Raw genomic sequence first — 21,345 nt, 5'->3', positions numbered from 1 at the left:
GTAGTATTCATAAGAAACCTTTTAGAAAACGTGGCTATATCTTACCTGGATTTTCTTAATCTAGTTTTGCAGGCAACTTTGAGAGAAGAGAAGAAACTTCGAGTTGAAAATGCTAAATTAAAGAAAGAAATTGAAGAATTGAAACAAGAGCTAATTCAGGCAGAAATTCAAAATGGAGGTAATTAAATATAGAAATGATAGGTTGTTTTGATTTGTAATAATAATTATTATATATCATTAATTGTTTGTTAATTAAGTATTATGCTTGATTTCTCATTTTATCCCCACAGTAGCCCTTCTCATGCAATCGTCCTCCTTTACAGAAGAGAAAATGGAGACTTAGACAAGGCAAATGATCTTGCCTGAGCTCATGCAAAAAGTTCAGACCTGGGGTGCAAAGGCTTATGCAATGTTGAGCGTGTTTCATGTGTTTGTTGGCCATCTGTATGTCTTTGGAAAAATGTCTGTTCAGGTCCTGTGCCCGATTTCATTGGTTGATGGTGATTATTATTTTTGGTGTTGAATTATGAAAGTTCTATATATATTTTGGGTATTAAGCCCATAACAGATATATTTTGGATATTAGGCCCTTAACAAATATATCATTTGCAAATACCTTCTCTCGTTCAGTTGGATGCCTTTTTATTTTGTCAATGGTTTCCTTTACTGTGCAAAAGCTTTTTATTCTGGTGTAGTCCTAGGAGTTCAGTTTTGTTTTTGTTTCCCTTGCCTCAGGAGATACACTTAGAAAAATGTTGCTGCAGCTGATGTCAAATTACTGCCTATTTTTTCTTCTAGAAATTTTATGGTTTCAGGTCTCACATTTAGGTCTTTAATCTGTTTTGAGTTTATTTTTGTGTGTTGTACAAGGAAGTGGGCCAGTTTCATTCTTTGGCATGTAGCTGTCCAGTTTTCCCAACACCTTTTGTTGAAGACTGTCTTTTTTCTATTGTATATTCTTACCTCATCAGGGAAATCCTATTGTATGCCTGAAACTAATATAGCTATATGTTAACTATACTTGAATTAAAAAAGAAAACAACTGTCCTTTTAATCTCTGTGCTACATACTTCAACTTGATCACCGCTGTTCCCTCTTAGTTACTGAAAATAAGCTGTAATAATATTTAGCTGACATTTATTGTGTTTTACTATATGCCAGGCACTGTGTACCAAGTGCTTCACATACATTATATATTTTATCCTTAAAATGTTGTGTACACACGTCCTTTTTTATACATGAGGAAATTAAAGCTTACAGGTATAAGGTAATTTGCCCGAAATCATAGTTTTTAAGTTAAGCAACTCAGCACGTAATTATCATTTCAATTATTATGTTGTAAATAAAATTTAAAATTTTATTGAATTATTTTAAAGGTGACTAGATAAATTTACATCATTATAAAACAGTGATAATAATTGCTTTATTACAATATCAAAGTACCATACAGGAAGGCATTTGATTATATTATACAAAATCCTTCCTCGGTGAGTTAAGGAGGCCCAAGTATAGTGAAAGTCTCTCTTACTACTTCCTTTAGAATTATCCTGTCAGTGAATAAATCATTTTGAATGCTGTAGTGTCAGCTCTACCCTTAGTGAGCTAAACAGAAGTAAAGAAAAATCAATATAATGTGTGCATACAGCTATCAACTAAAGAGAACATTGTTTGTCAATGGAAAATCTGATCTTTTCCAAGACAAGGAGATTTAGAATACAGACACAGAATTAAATAAACAGTTAAAATATTAGCATTGTAAAACTGCTTTCCATTTTACCAGTTCTAAAAGATTGCCCTGGAACACTTTAAACTCTGATCTTATTAATAAAATGCCAAAGCAGCAGATTGGTAGTTTGAATTAATGTATTGCATTCTGTTGAATGGTGAGACATTAAATAAGGGTAGATGGAGTTTCACATTACTAAAAGAAGCAAAGCCTCCAGGGAACTTAAAAATACCTCAGAAAAGTGGTCTGAATATTGGCCAGAATTTAAGCCACATCAGAATCCCTCATAAGATTATGTTTTTCCATATTCACTAGGCTATGAGAGTGTTTTTAACATTTCTGAAGGAATTTTCTTCCGTAAAAAGTTGTTTTTTGAAAGAGAATTATAGACCCGTCTCTCCATTAATTCTGATATTGAAATGACTGTTATTAAAGCACTCTCCCAATTGATTGTTCAATATAAAAGAAAACCTGAGGGAAAAACATGCCATTTTGCCAAACCATGAGAGGGTAGTCTCTGGAGACAGACTGCCCGAGTATAAATTCTTATTTTCCTACTCACTATGTGTGATGGGCCAGTTTTTTAACTTCTGTATGGCTCATGTTGATCATCTGTAAATGGGGATGTGAATGGAACTTACTACTTTTAGGGTATTTATGAGAATTATAAGAGTTAATTCATATAAAGCATTTTGAAAAGTGGGACATAGTCCATAATATATATTAGTTACTGTTGTTATCCATAATTTTCTCAGTTATTAGTGATTAAATGAGAATCATTTATTTAACTTTTATCATGGTTAAAATGTACTTAATTTCTTGGCAGCCTTTTTATAATCTCAGACAATAAAGACTTAATAATCATGTACAGTGAATTTTTCTTTTAAAAAGAGTTCATAATGACTTTATTTTATTTTTTGTATCAGTGAAACAAATACCATTTCCATCGGGTGCTCTGCTGCAAGCTAATTCCACAGTTTCTGAAAATGTGATACAGTCTAGACCAATAACAACTGTAACTTCTGGTGCCAAAGAACAGATAGGAGGAGGAGCAGAAGAGAAGAAGATGAAGGAGAAAATTGAAGTGAAAGGTATTTTTAACCTTTAAGGTCATTTGGTTCTTGACTGGTTTATCACGTGTCAGAAAGAAAGTTGGAACCTCTGTGAAGTAGAGTGGACACTGTGATATTGGAGCATAGAAACTGCGCCTAAGGGTAGTGAGGATTGACCAGGTCGGTGGGGTAGGAATGTGGGTTTGAGGTGCAGTATGTTTTACCCTAACTAAAAACAGAAAGTATAGAGATGAAGCGTAGGGGCCCATATGTAGTTTGGTATGACTAAACTTTAGCGTATATTCCGTTGCAGAGAAGTCACAGGTAGAAAGTTAGCTTGGGACTAGTTGTGACAATAAGAAGGGGATAGTCTAGTCAAAGGAGAATGTCTGTTAGGCTTGGGGGTGTAAAGTTTTTAGCAACCTATAAAATCTGGTGTAGAAAGTGTATCACCATCTGCTTATACCGCCAGACTAGAAATCTCGTAGTTAACCTTACCCTGTCGTTCTTCCTCAATGTGCATGACTAATTGACCACCAGAACATACAGCTCCTATCACCAAAACATATCTAGAACCCAGCTCTGTGGCTCCGTTTTGTTAGGTGCTACCTTTTGTCAAGTTCTCATTATCTGTCATTTGAATTAATGTTAAAGCCTCATCTTTTCTAATTTTCCTTACCTTGCTGCTAAAGCTATTCTAATCATAAATCTGACTCCTTTTTTACCTAGTCTCTTTTACCTCTATAGATTTCATTTTTCCAGGTATGTCTAAAAAAAGTACTTTTATAATTCATTACATGCACCTCTCATAACACTTATACTCACTTAAGAGTTTTTGGAAAATATAAAATGGCTGAGGAATTTGTGAATTAACTTAAGTCAGTTTAGCATCTAATACCTGTCAGTTCCTTTTTAGTAAATATCAGTAACTTTTCTTAGAAGTAGATGGGGTTTTACATCTTCTACAGGACTTCACCACTAGGTGGTGTGGTTACAGTGAAAGCAAGTCAAACTAATTCTGTCACTTTATAAATTTATTAAGAAGTAGGCACAAAATAATCAGCCTGTTCTAAGTATGATAAGGTTCATACCCAAAGGAAGATACACTGAATTTGTGACTGCAGAATTAGTCAGTCTTCTAGTAAATGAGACGATGGAGTCTTCCTTTGTGGGAGGAGGAAGCACACACGACCAAATGGAGCTCTATGTCTAGAATGCCTCTGTCCAGTGGTACTTTTCTGTGATAATGGAAATGCTGTATAACTGCGTTATCCAGCATAGTAGCCGATAGTCATGCATTGCTGCGGAACATTTTAAACGTTACCTAGTATGACTAAGGGACTGACTTTTTTATTATTTTAAATTTAAATGTGAATAGCTGTATGTGGTTGGCAGCTACCGTTTTGGACAGTGTTGGAATACAGGGCTGTTCCAGTGGCATTTGGCTGCTACAACTGCCAGATTCCAAAATTCTGTTCATGCAGAGGCTGTGGTTACCATACAGGCTTTCTAGACTGCCACATGCGAGCATCACTTATTTTTTAAGGAAACGTTCTTAAAGTCTTTTATGATGACTAAGTTCTTGGTAGAGATTTGGATATTTGTAGTCACCTCTGGAATGTGGAGCCCTGATAAAAGTATTTCAGATGCCTAGGAAGTAGATTGAAGTTAAAAATACAGGTTGATATATAGATGTACTATTATACTGCGTTGTATCAAATACATAGGTTACCACTCAAAGGTAACTGCTGTTAAGATTTTTGGTGTATTTTCTTCTAGTAATTTTATATATTTATTTCTATATCATTTGGGTTTTTACCATTTAAAAAAGTCTTTTTAATATTTTACATGGAAAATGGAATTTTTAAAAATGTGTTAATTAGATTAGAAATTGCCCATTATTTTGAGCTAGCTCTACCTCTTCTTTTGTAAACTGTCTTTGTATAAATTGTGAATATCCTTATACAAAATCATTCTTTCCTACTCCAGGCAGAATTATTCATCTCTGTGTTGCTGTATTTCTTTGTGTATGTGATGTTTGTCATATGTTCGTTATGTATATCCATCTTCCTTAAAAGAGAGTTTCAGTGCCTTAGATCTCAGTAAATATTTGTTCAAAGATTAAACAAAGGTATGGTTGAAAAGGAGAGCTTCTAAGCCACAACTGCATGCTTGTCTCTGCCCTGTACATTGCAGGAAAATAAGTTTTTATTTTGTTTTACATTTTTTTCTGCTAGAGAAGCTAGATGTAAACTTAAGGAATATGAACTCTTCACAGGTTGCATTTCGACTCAGTGGCCAGAGTGATTACTCTGCTAATAAGAGTTAGATTATCGACATATAAACAGGAGGATTTTTAAAATGTAATCAGAATAGGGGGGCCTGGGTGGCTCATTCGGTTAAGCAACTGCCTTCGGCTCAGGTGGTGACCTTGCAGTCCTGGGATCCAGCCCCACATCATCCCACATCAGACTCCCTGCTCAGCAGGGAGTCTACTTCTCCCTCTGCTCCTGCCCCAACCTTGGCTCGCGCATGCGCACGCTCTCTTTTTCAAAATCTTAAAACAAAACAAAACAATAAAATGTTCTCTTCTGCTCAGACAGTTGCTGTGGATAAACCTAAAGCCCTAATAAGTCTTCTGAGAAATACAAGAAGTGGAGAAATTCATTGTATACTTATTGGTGTGTTTAACTAAAGAGAGAAACATTTTGTCAGTGAAATTATATTTGATTGTAGTTCATTCTCTTAGCTGGTACTGATTGTGGTGTTCTTCCTAAATAAAGGATTTTTCCCTTTCTAAAGAGTCACAGTAAAAATTTTAAAGGATTTTCTCCAGTTCTGTTTCAGGGAAAGGCAGACTTTCTCAATAAATATCCATTTAGTAAATATCTTAAGCTTTGCAGACCATAAAGTCAATTATCACAACTACTCTGCCATAGAGTAAAAGCATCCATAGACAATATGTAAATGAATGAACATAATTTACCAACTTCTACTCTCTGTCTTTAACTAGAGATTTAGACAGTAATTCAACAGAGAAACAGCCAAAACAGGGCTTGAGATGTTATGACTTGAATAATTCTTTCCTTTGTTATTATTGAAATGAAGGTAGAAGATAAACACTCTTTCTTTTAAAGCTCATCAGTATCAATGTTAGGGAGTTCTCATAGTTTATTTTACTTTTGCTTTACTTACAATGTTTAACCATTAATAAATATTTTTTAGGAGAGAAAAAGGAGAAAAAACAGCAATCGGTAGCAGGAAGTGCTGATTCTAAGCCAGTAGATGTTTCTCGTCTGGATCTTCGAGTTGGTTGTATCATCACTGCCAGAAAACACCCTGATGCAGATTCTTTGTATGTGGAAGAAGTAGATGTTGGAGAAACAGCCCCAAGAACAGTTGTCAGTGGCCTTGTGAATCATGTTCCTCTCGAACAGGTAATCAGTACAGTTAAAATTACTTTTGCATACATGTCACTTTTTCTTGATGTTTTCCCATATAATTTTGTATTAGGTGATCATGCAACAAGAGCCAATATTGATTAGTTCATTTGGTTAATTTTAATAAAATAAATTTCACCATATAAGTACATAAAACTACCAAAAACTTGCAATAGCGTTGTAAGAATCAAATTCATGAAGATAGAAAGAAGAAAGGTGCGTTATTTTTTCTCAGTTTTTAAAATGTTAGTTTGGTATTTTATGTATAATACATTATAAATATTTTTATCATCATTGTTCTGTCATGGAATTTTATTACTCCTTGATTTTTTAAAATCACTGTTATATAAACCCAGAAGGCATCAATCTAAAGTGAGATTTTTTTTTTAATAAGAAATATTTTCATGCTTGAAGTAAAAAGAAGAGAGAGGCTCATGGAGATTAAACTTGTAATTTTTAATGGGTTTATTTGTTAAAAACTGGATATTTAGTATTTTGTTGTTACTTAGGCATTTAAAATATGTGTGTGTATGCGTGTATAGACACACACCTATGTATTTCCAATGACAGTGGAAAAAATTAGGCAGTAATGATTTTAATTTGGTCTTTCAAGACATCTTCTACAGTAATTTGAGTTATCTGTCTCTTTCCTCTGCCCCATGGTGCTTTGGAGATCCTGCAAAGGCTGTGGACTTTAACATTAAAATAGTTCTGCTTCTCTGTTCATTGCCAACTCTGTTGCTTACTGGCTTTGTGAATGTGGATAACTCCCCACTTTCATTCATTCGTTCATTCATTCATTCATACTTTCAGATGCAAGTATTTATTGGATACCTGCAGTGTACCAGAAATTATTCTAGACAAGGGCTATAGCAGTGAATTAAAATGATAGGTAGGTTGATAGGTAGATCTATTTAGGGAAGAAACAAAAAACAAAAACCTGCCTTTGTGAAGCTTACAACCCCGTGAGGGAGTCAGAATATCATGATATATAGTATATTAAATAGTGGTAAGTATTAAAAGAAAAAGTAGAGAGTATCTGTTGGCCATCTGTATGTCTTCTTTGAAAAAATATCTACTCAGGCCCTCTGCCCATTTTTAATTGGCTTGTTTGTGGGGGTTTTTTTGGTGTCGAATTATATAAGTTCTTTATATATTTTGGATATTAATCTCTTGTGGGATATATCATTTGCAAATGTCTTCTCCCATTTAGTAGATTGCCTTTTTGTTTTGATGATGGTGTCCTTTGTTGTGCAAAAGTTTTTTATTTTGGTGTAGTCCCAATAGTTTAATTTTGCTTTTGTTTCCCTTGCCTGAGGAGATATTATCTAGAAAAATGTTTCTATGAACTGTGTCAAAGAAATTGCTGCCTCTGTTTTCTTCTAGTTTTATGGTTTCAGGTCTTAAAGTTAGATCTTTAATCCATTTGAGTTTATTTTTGGGTATAGTATAAGAAAGTGGTCTAGTTTCATTCTTTTGCATGTTCCCAGCACCAGATATTGAAAAACTTTCTTTTCCCCTTATATATTCTTGCCTCCTTTGTCGTAGATTTTCTGGGCTCTCTATTCTATTCCATTCATCTATGTGTCTGTTTCTGTGCCAGTACCATACTGTTTTGATTACTACAGCTTTGTAGTATATCTTGAAATCTGGGATTATGATGCCTCCAATTTTGTTCTTTTTCAAGATTGCTCTGACTGAGAGTATGCTTATGGCTAGAATGACTTTCTTTGATGCCTGTTCTTGCACTGGGCAGGGTTTCCTTGCAGTGTTGTTGAGGGGCTTGTGAGTTCACTGGTGGGCCAGCACTCATCTTAACTGTCTGCAGTTAGCCTCTGCAACAGCTATAGGCATACGAAGGGCAAAGCTTGCTCCCTGTGCAGCCTACAAGAGGATTTCTTGCAGGAATTGTGGTTATGCCGGTGTAAAGGTCCCCTTCTTTCCAGGGCAGTTGTCGCTTTGGAGTGGTCTAAGCCCTGCCTGCCTGCTGTGTTTGACATAGTAGGATCTCCTTTGGAAGGGTAGATTGGGGGTACTTGGCTGCGGGGAATGCTGGGGTGGGGGGCATGTAGGGTTGGTGGTAAATTAGGTGAAGAGGGATAGCATTGGCTCTTGCAAGCTTCAGGCCATCTAGGGGGCAGAGGGGAAGAATAATGACGTCCTCTAGTACCTCTTTCTTTCCCAGAGATATTTTCTGTAGATCTTTGCCCCTCCTGCGTGTCCTAAGATTAGTCAATAAATCTCCTTCACATATACCGCAAGCACTTTCCAAACTGCTGCTTTTGTACTGTGTCTAGTGATGGCTCTTTTCAGTGTGAAGACTCAATTTACCATCACCCCCTCATTTTCCCAGTTAAACCCTGCTGATTTTTAAAGCTTCTGGAGTTAAGTGCTGCTGATTTTCAAAGCCAGATCTTGTGAAGACTCATTTTCCCAGTTTGGGTCCATCTGACCCTCTCACTTCTCTGTGTTTGTGATATCCCTCCTGTTTGTGGTTATTTGCCAAGGTTCCTAACTGGTCTCCACTCTTTCTATCATTGTCAATGTTGTCTTCTCTCTAGCTGTGGATAACCAATTCTGTCCGTCTTCAGGTGGATTTCAGAGTTAGTTGCAGTGGATGTAGTTATTCATTGATGTGTCTTGGGACTAGGTAAGCTCAGGATCCTCCCACTCCGTACCTTCCCGAGAGTGACAGAGTCCCAAGAGTAATTTTTAAACTAAGAAATGGATCTTGCATAGTATTGGAAATGATCAAATATGTAGGGAGAAAAAGGATTGTTCATTTATTTTAGTGCTAATACTAAACTAAATGCTTTACATGCATGTTGCAATTTAATCCTGGAGTTGGCTTTTTAAATTTGGTATCATTTTCCTCATTTTGTGAGGAAAAACACTGCAACTTTATATAACGTCATTGCTAGTACATGGCAGCTAAATTCAAAACCAAATCTGTTTCAGTCTAAAACTTACTTAACTGAAAAGTCTTGCCTGTGCTCCTTTAACTATAACGTGCTGTCAGTTTGTGGAATTTCTGTTCAGTGTTTATGTACAGCTTCATAACAACAATAAAAAATTTTGGACACAGAGACAATGATGCGTCTACAAAAATAGAACATTTTCTATTCAGCATATTAGATGTACCTCCGTGTATTCTAGGTGTAATCATCTAAATCTCTGTACATCTTTAATCACCAATTTATGTTTCACACAGATGCAAAATCGGATGGTGATTTTACTTTGTAACCTGAAACCTGCAAAGATGAGGGGAGTAGTATCTCAAGCAATGGTGATGTGTGCTAGTTCACCTGAGAAGGTTGAAATCTTGGCACCCCCTCATGGGTCTGTTCCTGGAGACAGAATTGTTTTTGATGCTTTTCCTGGTAAGTATTTATTAGTCATTATTTAAAACAGTTTGGAAACCATTGTTTTCTTCTAATGTTTAGTTTAAAATCAATCTTTTTTTTTTTTTTTAAAGATTTTATTTATTTATTCGACAGAGATAGAGACAGCCAGCGAGAGAGGGAACACAAGCAGGGGGAGTAGGAGAGGAAGAAGCAGGCTCATAGCAAAAGAGCCTGACATGGGGCTCGATCCCATAACGCCGGGATCACGCCCTGAGCTGAAGGCAGATGCTTAACCGCTGTGCCACCGAGGCGCCCCTAAAATCAATCTTATGTATGACTTCAGGACTTTACCCTAAGTGACCATTATTATTGAGATTTTATTATTGAGTTTCTTGAGATCGGTTCGAACATTAAACACAACCATCTAACCATCACCCTCCCCATGAATGCATACATTGCATAAGATGCTAGAGAGGGTTTGGTCTAGGGAAAATGCTAATAATACTTATATAGCAGAAGTGTGATATGGATAGAGAACTAATTAATGTGCTGCTGAGTCTTTGAAGCTATAGATTATCTCAGAATGCAGCACAGAAAAACAAAAAGAAGAAAAGTTCATACACGGGGAAGAAATGTATAATTCTCAAAGTCCATCTAATAATGTACTTGCATATGCTATTACTTTAGGATATAAAGGAAAAACTTTGAGTTAAAACTTGTATTTATTGTAGTAATCTCAAAGGAAGTTGCTTTTTATTTTGCTTGTTTTCTCCGGTAAAATGCTCCTGAGACAGACGAAGCTTCATAATGTGTGAAAAACTTTCTTCAAATAGGTCATTGAAGGGAAAGAGAACTTGTCAGATCCAGAATAAATATTTTCAAAGGAGGTAGAAATAGTTAGAAATCAAAAGATATGCATTTAATTTAAGGTTGTTCATTTGATTAGAATAATGGGGAAAGTAGAAGTAAATTAGGCTAAAAGGGAGAATCAGATCTAAAAGTTAGAATTGATTTGGAGATATATTTACAGAAACAGCTGAGTTTTAATAGCAAGGCTGATGTGATTAGATGGACCTGTTTTTTTAATCCTATGTTAACTGTATTGTGTTTGATAAAATACTAGGTTATGAAGGATTTTAACATTGGACTAAGATAGAAAATACGGATGAAAGCATGGGTTAGTTTTCTTGAAATTCAGCTCCACCCTCCTAATCAAAAGTAGACTCATCTAAAAAATGCAGAGGTTGTTTAGCAAGTATCTGACTTTGGATGTATGTCTTGAACCTTGGTAGAGTGGAAACGATAATGGTCTGTGTTCTAAGACTTTCTCATTAAACTAGGTTTTGGGAAAATCCCATTTAGAATCATTTCTTAAAGCAGCATGATGGCTTTTGGTCCTGGGAGCATATAATTACTGTGCTACCACAGTATCAAAACACTTCCCCAAATCTCACACTTGGGGATCAATCATCATTTGTATACCTGACAAACCTGAAATTCTATTGAGAAGTCTTATTCACTAAGTTGGAATAGAATGAAAATAAAAGTAAACTTTTCCTTTTAAGATTCAGCAGGCATTTTTAAAAAAAGGAAATTCTGTTTACCTTTCCAAGTTAACATTTGCCTTCCTTTCTATTTAAACACTTAAGATTTAGTATATTTTCTTTAAGTTTTATTTTCTGATGTAAATTATAGAGTTACATGCCTAGAACTGGAAGAAATCATCTACTATAACCCACTGTTTTACAGATTTGGTTTGAGGCCCAAGAAAATTTAGCTACTTGCTTAAGGTTATATAGATTTTAGTGAGGGGATCAAACAATACATGTGCCAGAATTTCTAATACTGTAGCATTTTTGTTTGCTGATTGTTGTTTGTTGTGAATTAATATGGATTATTTCATTAATGAAGGCTTATAATTCTTTTCTTTCTATCACCATTTTCATTCCCTTATCTCAAAGAATTAACAGGTAATATTTCAGCACTTGAATCAGGTTTATCTGAATGCTACTGTTGAGTAAATTGAAAGATTTTCTTTAGTTAGTGACGTAGCATTAGAGATGCTTATAGCCCCATATGGATTTCTTGTCTTCACTATAGTCTTTAATCTGTCCGTTTAGCTATTTGTGTGTTTATATTTACATTGTTCCAAAGTCTGATGTTTCCTGAAAATTCATAGTTTCCCCTTGTGCCTCAGCACATGGATTTGTGGAGAAGGTACGAGAAATAGTTGTAGAGTGAAAAAAACCAAAAACCTAACCTTTAAAATGGCCCGTGAAGTTATTTTCTTGTCACGTATAATAGCTTAACCAAGGTGAACAACATCAAGTAATTAATAAATTTTAGGATGCGAGGTCTGTTAATACTCATCTTCCTTACGCTTCCACATCAGTTGCTTCTGTAGCCGTAAATCTGAAAGGAAATAACAGTTAATTTTACGCAACAGGCCATTACTTTCACTTTTTTTTTTTTTCTTTTTCCAGTGAGAGCCATGATTTATCAGTGCTTTATTTTTCAGCATCTGTTTTACATTTTAAAGCTTAAGGTGTCTGCTGGTACATTTTGATGTTCACTTGATGTGTTCAGTGTCTGGAGACTTACATTTCATGTTATATAAAGTGTGGTATAAAAATTGCAATTGGGGCTCAAACCTTTGAAGTGCTATTTGGCCTTGAAAAGGCTTTTACCCTAACAACTGTTTATTCCAACTATAAATCCAAAAAGTACATAGAGTTTAGAAAATGCCAAATGATATTTTTATAACAGTGGCTAGAAACCCTCACCACCCAGTACTTTTAAATTTTCAATGTGTGAAGCTATGCATTTTAGTATTTAAATGTGGTAACTAGTCCTGAAGCACCAAGCAAAAATAGCCTGACAATCATAGAAGAACAAATAGAAGACAATGGCAGTGACAGCCACTTTTTGACAATGCACTGTTTTGTCTAGTAATAAATGACAATTTGTATTCAGACTTTTAACTTCCAAGATCATGCTTATTTCTATTGATATTGTCTTATTAATAAATGTAATTAATGGTTAATCACAGAGCATGTCTGATATATACAAGAGTGTTGAATGTTTTGATCCATTTATTATTAAAAAATACAGTTGTCTAAATTTGATTTTTCAAACTTGTCTATATTTGATTCTTCTCTCCAAAGCCCATTTCAGTCAGGTTTTTCTGCTTATTATTTGCCCAGAACTGTTGTGATCAAGATCACGAATTAATCTCTGTAGCTAAATATCCATGGTTAGTTTTTAGTCTTTTTCTTAATTAACGTGGTTTCTGGCACCGCATTCTCCTGGTGGTCCTCTCATTGGCTGCCCTTCGTTGGCTGCCCTTATCTCCTTTGCTGATTCTTTCCCACCTCCCTGACCTCCTAACATGGAAGTATCCCAGACCTTGGTCTTTGCCCTCTTCTCTTTTTCTTTCCACACTTAACCTCTTCTGTTTTCCTTTCCATGTTCATTTTCTTGGCTATTTTATCCAGTCATTTATCTAGCTGCCTACTAGACTTTTTCATTAACATATACCAAGGAAGAATACATATCCCCATCTTTCCCCTAGAATTCCCTTTTTCCATAGTATTTCCCATCTTATCTGACAAAAACTCCATTCTCTCAACTTTTTATTTTCTCACATATCTTCTTCAGAAAATCCTAGTAGGGGCGCCTGGGTGGCTCAGTCATTAAGCGTCTGCCTTCGGCTCAGGGCGTGATCCCAGGTTCCTGGGATCGAGCCCTGCATCGGGCTCCCTTCTCCACTGGGAGCCTGCTTCTTCCTCTCCCACTCCCCCTGCTTGTGTTCCCTCTCTCGCTGGCTGTCTCTGTCTCTGTCAAATAAATAAATAAAATCTTAAAAAAAAAAAAAAAAGAAAAAGAAAATCGTAGTAATTATACCTTTTGAGCCTATCTAGAATCATTCTCATCTACACCACTACCACTTTGGTCCTTGTGCCAACATCTCTTGTTGGGAAGTCAAAACCTAAATGATCTCCCTTGCCATTCTTCCATCTATTTTCAGTGATAGCAGGGAGATTGATGTTAGTCATTATATTACTCCTCTGCCCAGAACTATTAAAAAACATTTCGTTTGACCCAGAGTACAAGCCCAAGTTCTTCTAATGGCTTCCCGTTATCTCCATTTACCTCATGTACTCCACACATCTTCATTGATGACTCCAGTTGAGCCATTGGCTCTTTCCCCAGTTAGCTACATGACTTGGTTCCTCATCCTATTGAAATCTTTTAAATGTTTTTTTTCTTCTAAACACTTATCATCTAATGTACTATATGTTATTTATTGTCTGCCTACACAGAAATGTAAGCATCCTGAAATTGAGATTTCTGGGTTTTTTTGTTATGGTGGTTATTCACTGCTGTATTCCTAGCATCTAGAAAGATGCCTGGCATAGAATAGGAACTCAATAAATTGGTTAATGACAGGCAGAAAGAAACATACTAGTAAAACATGGAAACCGCCCCCTCCCCCCAGTATTTGGAGAACAGGCCTGAGCATCTGCTTCATTATTCTCAAGATTATTCCTCGAACCACCAAACCACTTATCTCTACTGACTAGCTTTGTAAAGTTAATTCACTTTTTTTCCTTTTAGATTTTATTTATTTATTTGAGAGAAAGAGAGAGCACAAGTGGGAGGAGGGGCAGAGGTAGAAGGACAAGCGGACTCCCTACCGAGCGGAGCCTGCCACGGGGCTCGATGCTGGGGCCCTGAGATCATGACCTGAGTGGAAGTTAGACGCTTAACCGACTGAGCCTCTTAGGCACCCCAAATTAACTGACTTCTATTTCCAAAGTTATACTTCAGTTTTTGTGCCACAATTGGCAATAGTTACAATTATTATATCTCAAAAACTTAATCAAACATAAAATAATTCAGTTAGTGCTAGGCTTTTTATGGACGTGGTGGATATCAAAGAGAAGCTGATCATCAGTGAGCATTCTGTGTAGAAGAATGGCCTAATTAAAATGAAGTTACTGATTTTTACTCCAGACTTGTGAATGCCTGGTACTTTGGAATTTGTATTTATTGCTTTCTGTAGGTTTTAAATTCTAAGAAGGTGGTCACAGCTTTTTACATCTGTACAAACTCCTTTCTGAACTATTTCCTATTCCCTCTGTGCTTTGTTTACAATGAGTTGGCCTAAAATAGTCTCCGAAGGATTAGTTCTCTTACATTATGTGTAACCACTTCCAAATTGTGATTATTGGCATAAGTTTAGCAATTTCAGGGGCTCTTCAGTTTTTAGGTTAAGAACTTTTATTGATACCATTTAACTTCTTTGGATAGGCATGTCAAAAAGGTTTAAAAAAAAAAGGAAAACAGGAAAATATGATTAGAAGGACGTAATACACAGGAATGATGAAAGACTTCTCTGGACAATATAGTTCATTAAAACACAATTGTTTAAAATATTAGGTATGTTTTTCATGGCAGGTGATTTGAACTTGCATTTCAAACTAGCTTTATACCCTACCAAATAGTATATTATTGAAAAACATCTTGAGTGAGCCAGAAAGTTAATACTGCATCCAAGACTTTTCAACTCTAATTTATATTCAGTTATAATGTGACAAGTATCATGTTTCATTTATTGATTAAAGTCTCACAACTACATTCAGAGTGTCCAGGTAATTGAGTCTGGTGTGTTGAAAGCCAAAGTCAGTCTTTAGAGATTCCTCTTAGTAGTTTCTAGTTTATCTTTAGTTCAAGTCTTTGTTCCTGGAAAATTATTAGTCTTAGTTAAGAAGTTAAAGCTTCAGATCTTGACTTCACGGTGCTGGGTGACCTGGGAACCTTTCTGAGGCTCATCTTTTTTATCTATAAGAAGGAGTTTTTAATGGTACCTATTTTGTGTGGGTTTTGTGACGTTTAACTTTTGAAACACTTAGCTACCTGACTGATATTTTAAGTTCTTAGCTGTAACCTTTGTGCCTCAATTTCCACATCTGTAAAAAAAAAATAATAGTATTTCTGTAGTTGTACTGAGAGGATTGAATGAGTAAACATATGTAAAGCACTTAGTGTACTGACAGCCCATAGTAAGCACTATGTGTTATGTATTATGAATATGATTTTCTATACATGTCAATATCTTCCTAGATCTGAGAAGCTTAGTTTTGTGCTGCATCACAGCTTATTTGTATTTGGGACTTATGTCTGCGTTTAGTAAGAACCCATACAATCTGTACTCTTGATAAGAAGCTTTCACACAAATCTGGGATGCTCTGCTTCTTGAATTAATCCATTATCAGTTGGCAACATCTTTTGTGGGGGAGGGGCTAGGGGAATTCAGAGTTAGTTCTCAGGCCTCCCTGAATAGTATCTCTGCCTCCAGCTTTCTAGAATTCTGGAATGCCCACTTCCCCACATGATCTGTGTGTAAGCAAAGTAGAATTATGTTTGTAGGCTAAGGAATAGTTTAGAAACAAAAAAATAAAAATCTTATAGGTACTTACATATTGATATATTTTTCTGTTCTGTTTATTAGTTCTCTATTGTGCAAACAGATGCTCTTAAAAGAATAAGAAAAATCCTTATCTTTTATAATAGTCTTTCAGTTTTAGTTTCATTGTATGTTCTTCTGAAGTAGATACATCATTCAATTAACTATTCTGTCATCTCTGAAAACCTGCTTATATGAGGATAGTTTAGTATGTTCTTGCCAGTTTCATGGCAGTTTCTGAAGGGCTAATAAAGAACAAAACCACTGTGGACAACTAATTTGCTCAGTTTTGTTGTTCCGTTGTATGAGTGGAGAATAAAAACCAATGTAGGTAATGTGATGTAATCAGAATATAAAATATAGTTAGTTCCAGTAATGTTAAAAGATTCTGTTTAAAGTAATTCCAGAAGATTTGAACTCGGTAGTCACTTTAGAAAAGATCTAGAAAGTTATATTTCTATCATTACTGAATTAGACTTCAGAAAAGCTCTTCTTATTACCTCCGGGAAAACAATTTTATTTCACACTAATGCTTAAGAGATATGTTACTTTTCTTCATTGTTTCTCGAACTGTTTCTTTATTCCAAATGTTATTGAACATCCCCAGCTACTAAAATGATGTTACATTAAACTTTACTTTCTACTTCCTTATCAGTCATTAGATAGAGGGATTGTTTGGTGTAGTGGTGGCCCGTAAGTAGACCAGATGTAGTCTACAATATGTGTTTTATTGATCATAAACTTTTAGTGTGGGTTATGATAAAGAGGGAGGATGGGTTATTATCCACATGTACGAATGTTATTTCTTTTCTGAAGAATAGTTTTTCAGGAGCCAAGATGCTATACTAGCAGAACAAGGGTTTTGGTGTCAAATCATAATTTGTTGATCATGTAACTTTGAGCAGCTTATCTTCTTTGAACACCAGTTTCCTTATATTTAAAATTAGAGTGTTGTGTGCATTGTATGCAACAGTATATGTTTCTTGTTTTTAGCAAATGCTTGTCCTTGTCTCCTTACTAACCCTTTCTATCTCTTTCCATCTCACCAAATGGAATGGGCAGCAAATGAAACCTAAAGTAGTTACTATATTTAGCTAGATAATCTCAACATTTAATCCATTCTGTGGTATCAATAAGAAATCTTTAAGCACTGTAGCAGCAATCTTATCATTTATTTTGTGCATTGAAGCAGAGTAAAGCATAAGCTGTTTGTGCCAGATGTAAAAAATATAATGCATTAAATTATGCTCTTCATCTCTTCAGTTTTTCTGTAAATATAGTGACAAAATGAGTCTTCTTATATTTTTTGTTTCAATAATTTGGGGAATAAATTCTTTTAGCTGTATTACCTGCAAAAATATTTATTACAAGAGTAAAAAATAATCTTTCACATTTGTAGGTAAATGACAAAATATTTTTTTGTGTGTGTACATATTTAGTTTTGTTTTAACAAAGTCACTTGTACACTTTTAATGTTTAAAACTGAGCATCATATTTCCTTTCCAGTGAAACAAACACAAATTTTTTAATAAACAAAATTATAATAGAGAATATAAATTCTCAATGAGATCCTGCAGGTTCTGCTGATCCTCCCACGAGTGGGGCTCAAGTCATTATTAGGAGAGAATTTTATTTTAAAAAGTTAGCTTAAACTGCAAGGGTGTCCGTTAAACATCACAATTAAACATGTCAAAGGAAAAGCCATGGTAGGAATGACATTATTTTATCAATCAAAAATATAAACTGATGACATCATAAAAATATACGTTAAAAGTAAGTGTTAAAATTCTGGTCAGGTCTAAAGCTCAGAAAGTGTTGCCTAGACAATTCACTAGAAGTCTCTATGGATAATTTTATTTGATATGTTAGCTATGTAACTTTTTTTTCCCCCCATAGGAGAGCCTGACAAGGAACTGAATCCTAAGAAGAAGATTTGGGAGCAGATCCAGCCTGATCTCTTTACTAATGATGAGTGTGTGGCTACATACAAAGGAGCTCCCTTTGAGGTGAAAGGGAAGGGAGTGTGTAGGGCTCAAACGATGACCAACAGTGGAATAAAATAAAATAAAATGCTTCATTTACTGAACTGCAGTGGAGAAGACTTTAATAACAATAAAAAGAAATATATTTGTCACTTGTACCTTAAATATAACTGGCTTTTTTGTGTGTTATTTCTCTTATAGAGTTGACTAGTCTTTTAATCAGGTATATATTGTTTTTAATCGGTTATAGAGACACTACATTTTTACCTATGGTTTTTGCTCCTTTATAATGTAGGAAGGAAATCACCCATGTTTTGTGATGATTTATTTTTTAGCAGGGATGTTGGTTAGCAGATTGTTTTTCTTGATACATTTAGATAACTTGAACTAGATGAAATTTAGTTTCCTGTTTGTAGGCACATGATACATGAAATTTTAAGCCCTTGGTTTTTAGTATATTGTGTATCTGTATTATAAATGTCTTCTCCTTTTTAGAAATGACAAGTTAGAATTTTTGTCAAGCTTATTAGCTGGTCATATTGTAATAATATTGAAAATGACCAACTGTTGATTCTAGAAAGCCAGACATAAAAGCTAGGAGACGTGGCACCTGAACATTATTGCTATCGCTTACCAGAGTATCAGACCTGTATACTTAAGGTGACTTTTTTAGAAGAATGAAATTTTCAACTGTGTACTGAACTTTTTCTTTTGAATTAGCAAAATAATTAGTAATAAGTTTTGAATAACTATAAAGAATAAATATATTGCAAAGTGTTTCCAATGCAGTTTCCAATAAATTGATGTAAAAGCAGCAGTCTACTTTTTTTATTCTAGGTGATTATAAAGATTCTTTGGCTACCTAACTAAAGATTATTTGTAGGTTGTTACTTTAGAAGAGCATTTAAGATGGATATATTTTGCTTTTTCATGTACTGTCATACTGTTAGTATATTAAAAATTGTTATCAAAGTTAACATACATATATATTAAGGTGTCAAATGCCTATTTTTCACTCATCTTAACAGATATTATAGGAACAATGAAAATTAACTTAGGAATTAGGAGCTTTCAAGTTCACCAACCTTGAGATGATGACTGATGATTTGGGCTACTGAAAAGAAATACATCTGTGGAGGTAGGAGTGTAGATATTGTTTAAAAGAAAAATTACACAATATTCTAGCTGTTTATAGCCTCTAATGGAGAAGCAAAACAAAAAAAATGTAAAACCCTGCATGCCAGATTCTAAAAGGTATAGTTAAATTTCGTTTGCTGAAGTCCATGGAGTTCTGGTAGTCCAGTTTTATGTTCTTTCTGAAAAACTAAATATTAACAGAGCATTAATAACAACTGTTAACAACTAAACACAAGTGAATGTCGGAAGTTATTTTGTACTCAGGATATATTATTCTTTTGGAAATAAGACTATGACAAAGTCTTGTGATTCTGTATTTTCCAATTTTCCCAATTATATTAAATTTCTTTAAATCTAATATAAATTAAAGAATGTTTCAACTACTTAGGTAGTTGAAATGTTTATTCCCAATTTTTATTTTATTTTTTTAAAGCTTTTGTTTGTTTGAGAGAGAGAGATCATGAGCCGGGAGGGAGGGGGTAGAGGGAGAAGCAGACTCTCAGCTGAGCAGGGAGCTCCATGAGGGACTCTATCCCAGGACCCTGGGATCATGACCTGAGCCGAAGGCAGACGCCTAGCTGACTGAACCACCCAGGCGCCCAATTCCCAGTTTTTAAAGTTACATAAAGCATCACTCAATCAAGTTATCAATGCAGCCCCATTATTAGACATCGTTTTTATAGAAAAATAATTTGATTTGTATTGCTGGGATGAGAGAGCTCTTATGGAATTAACAACAAAAATGGCATTGTTCGTGAACTGGACATAAACCTTTTGGCTTTGGTCTTCAGCCCTTTAAGGGTTTCAGCAGAAGTGGTGTTAGGTCACAGCCTAAACAGATGATGCCTCTTGACTTCTATTTATGTTTTGTGAAATAAACCAGGAAAAAAAAGGTAGACCCTCTCCCAAGATGCTTTCTTATGCAAGGTTGGCGTACTATCTTGCAGTGAATGTTGGGAGTACTAACTTTTCTTACATTTAGAAATTCCAAGTGTATTATTTTGAGATGAGTACATGTTGATTTTAATATAAAATTGAAATTTTTTCCCCCTGCCTTGCTTTTACCAAGAACATTAAGTACTGTATAGATACAAGAACATTAAGTGCCCACCAAACAGATATTTTATTGTTGCTTTTTAAAAGTATGTAAATTCCTATTTAGACAATTTACAAAATACTCAAAGCAACTCATGGTAGTTTAATAGCATGTCAGCAAATAAAGGGTGTGGATAGGGCCCCATAGAGCAACATTAGTGACTTTAACCAGGTCCCAGTCTTGGCCCTTGGCTTTGCACTTTCAAAAACCTGCATCTGTAGATGACTTTCAGAGATGCTAACATATCCATAGAGCTTAGTATTAGTTTTGAAGACAAATTACCTAGTTTTGATTCCTGGGTCTACAACTTAAATGTGTTAAGCGTGGGCAACTGCTTAGCCTTTATATATTTTACTCCCCTCATTTAAGATGAGTATAATAAAGTATTTATCTCAGAGTTATGAAGATTGTGGGAGTTAGTAACCACAGAGTACTTAAAACAACTCCTAGAATATAATATATATTATTTTGATACCAGTTTATGCTAGGGATGCTCCTTTTCCAGAAACCAGTCTTGAGATATCCTTAGAAGTTGAATTCTTGGGGCGCCTGGGTGGCACAGCGGTTAAGCGTCTGCCTTCGGCTCAGGGCGTGATCCCGGCATTATGGGATCGAGCCCCACATCAGGCTCCTCTGCTATGAGCCTGCTTCTTCCTCTCCCACTCCCCCTGCTTGTGTTCTCTCTCTCACTGGCTGTCTCTATCTCTGTCGAATAAATAAATAAATAAAATCTTTAAAAAAAAAAAAAAAAGAAGTTGAATTCTTGTTCAGAACATTACATAGTGTATACGAAGCCCCAGGAGACTGGGCCTTGTTTTTCAGTAGACCTGATTGTCCCTCTATACCAGGTGTAGTGTATCTTCCCTTGCTGGAGATATTCCTTACTGCATTACTGAAATTTTCTCTCTTACCCACGAGCTCCCACTGAAATTTGTTCTTTTGATATTTAGATAGTAACCATCCCTGTTCATTGATGCCATTTGACTAGTTTAGTATTAATGATGGTTTTTTTTTTTTTGACGTTTCTTTTCCTTTTTTCTTTTTTTTTTAATGTTTTTTTATTGTATTATGTTAGTCACCATACAGTACATCCCCAGAT

The 21,345-nt window shown here is 35.1% G+C and overlaps 1 protein-coding gene across 3 annotated transcripts in view; it reads left to right on the top strand.

The window, feature by feature from the left end:
• Nucleotides 1-18,827, top strand: part of AIMP1 (aminoacyl tRNA synthetase complex interacting multifunctional protein 1) — a 30,717-nt gene extending 11,890 nt beyond the window's left edge. For all 3 annotated transcript variants that reach the window (XM_019804932.2, XM_011231140.3, XM_034671416.1), the window contains exons 3-7: nt 65-178; nt 2,653-2,817; nt 6,004-6,215; nt 9,430-9,598; nt 17,928-18,827. In XM_019804932.2, the coding sequence (XP_019660491.1) occupies nt 65-178; nt 2,653-2,817; nt 6,004-6,215; nt 9,430-9,598; nt 17,928-18,094 (827 nt within the window). In that variant the 3' untranslated portion in view covers nt 18,095-18,827. The remainder of the gene's footprint in view (nt 1-64; nt 179-2,652; nt 2,818-6,003; nt 6,216-9,429; nt 9,599-17,927) is intronic.
• The last annotated feature ends 2,518 nt before the right edge of the window (nt 18,828-21,345 follow it).

The sequence above is a fragment of the Ailuropoda melanoleuca genome, chromosome 11, assembly GCF_002007445.2.
Source record: "Ailuropoda melanoleuca isolate Jingjing chromosome 11, ASM200744v2, whole genome shotgun sequence".
NCBI classification, from domain to species: domain Eukaryota; kingdom Metazoa; phylum Chordata; class Mammalia; order Carnivora; family Ursidae; genus Ailuropoda; species Ailuropoda melanoleuca.
The sequence above is the reverse complement of the archived record's forward strand: the minus strand, read 5'-3'. Positions and strand labels throughout refer to the sequence as shown.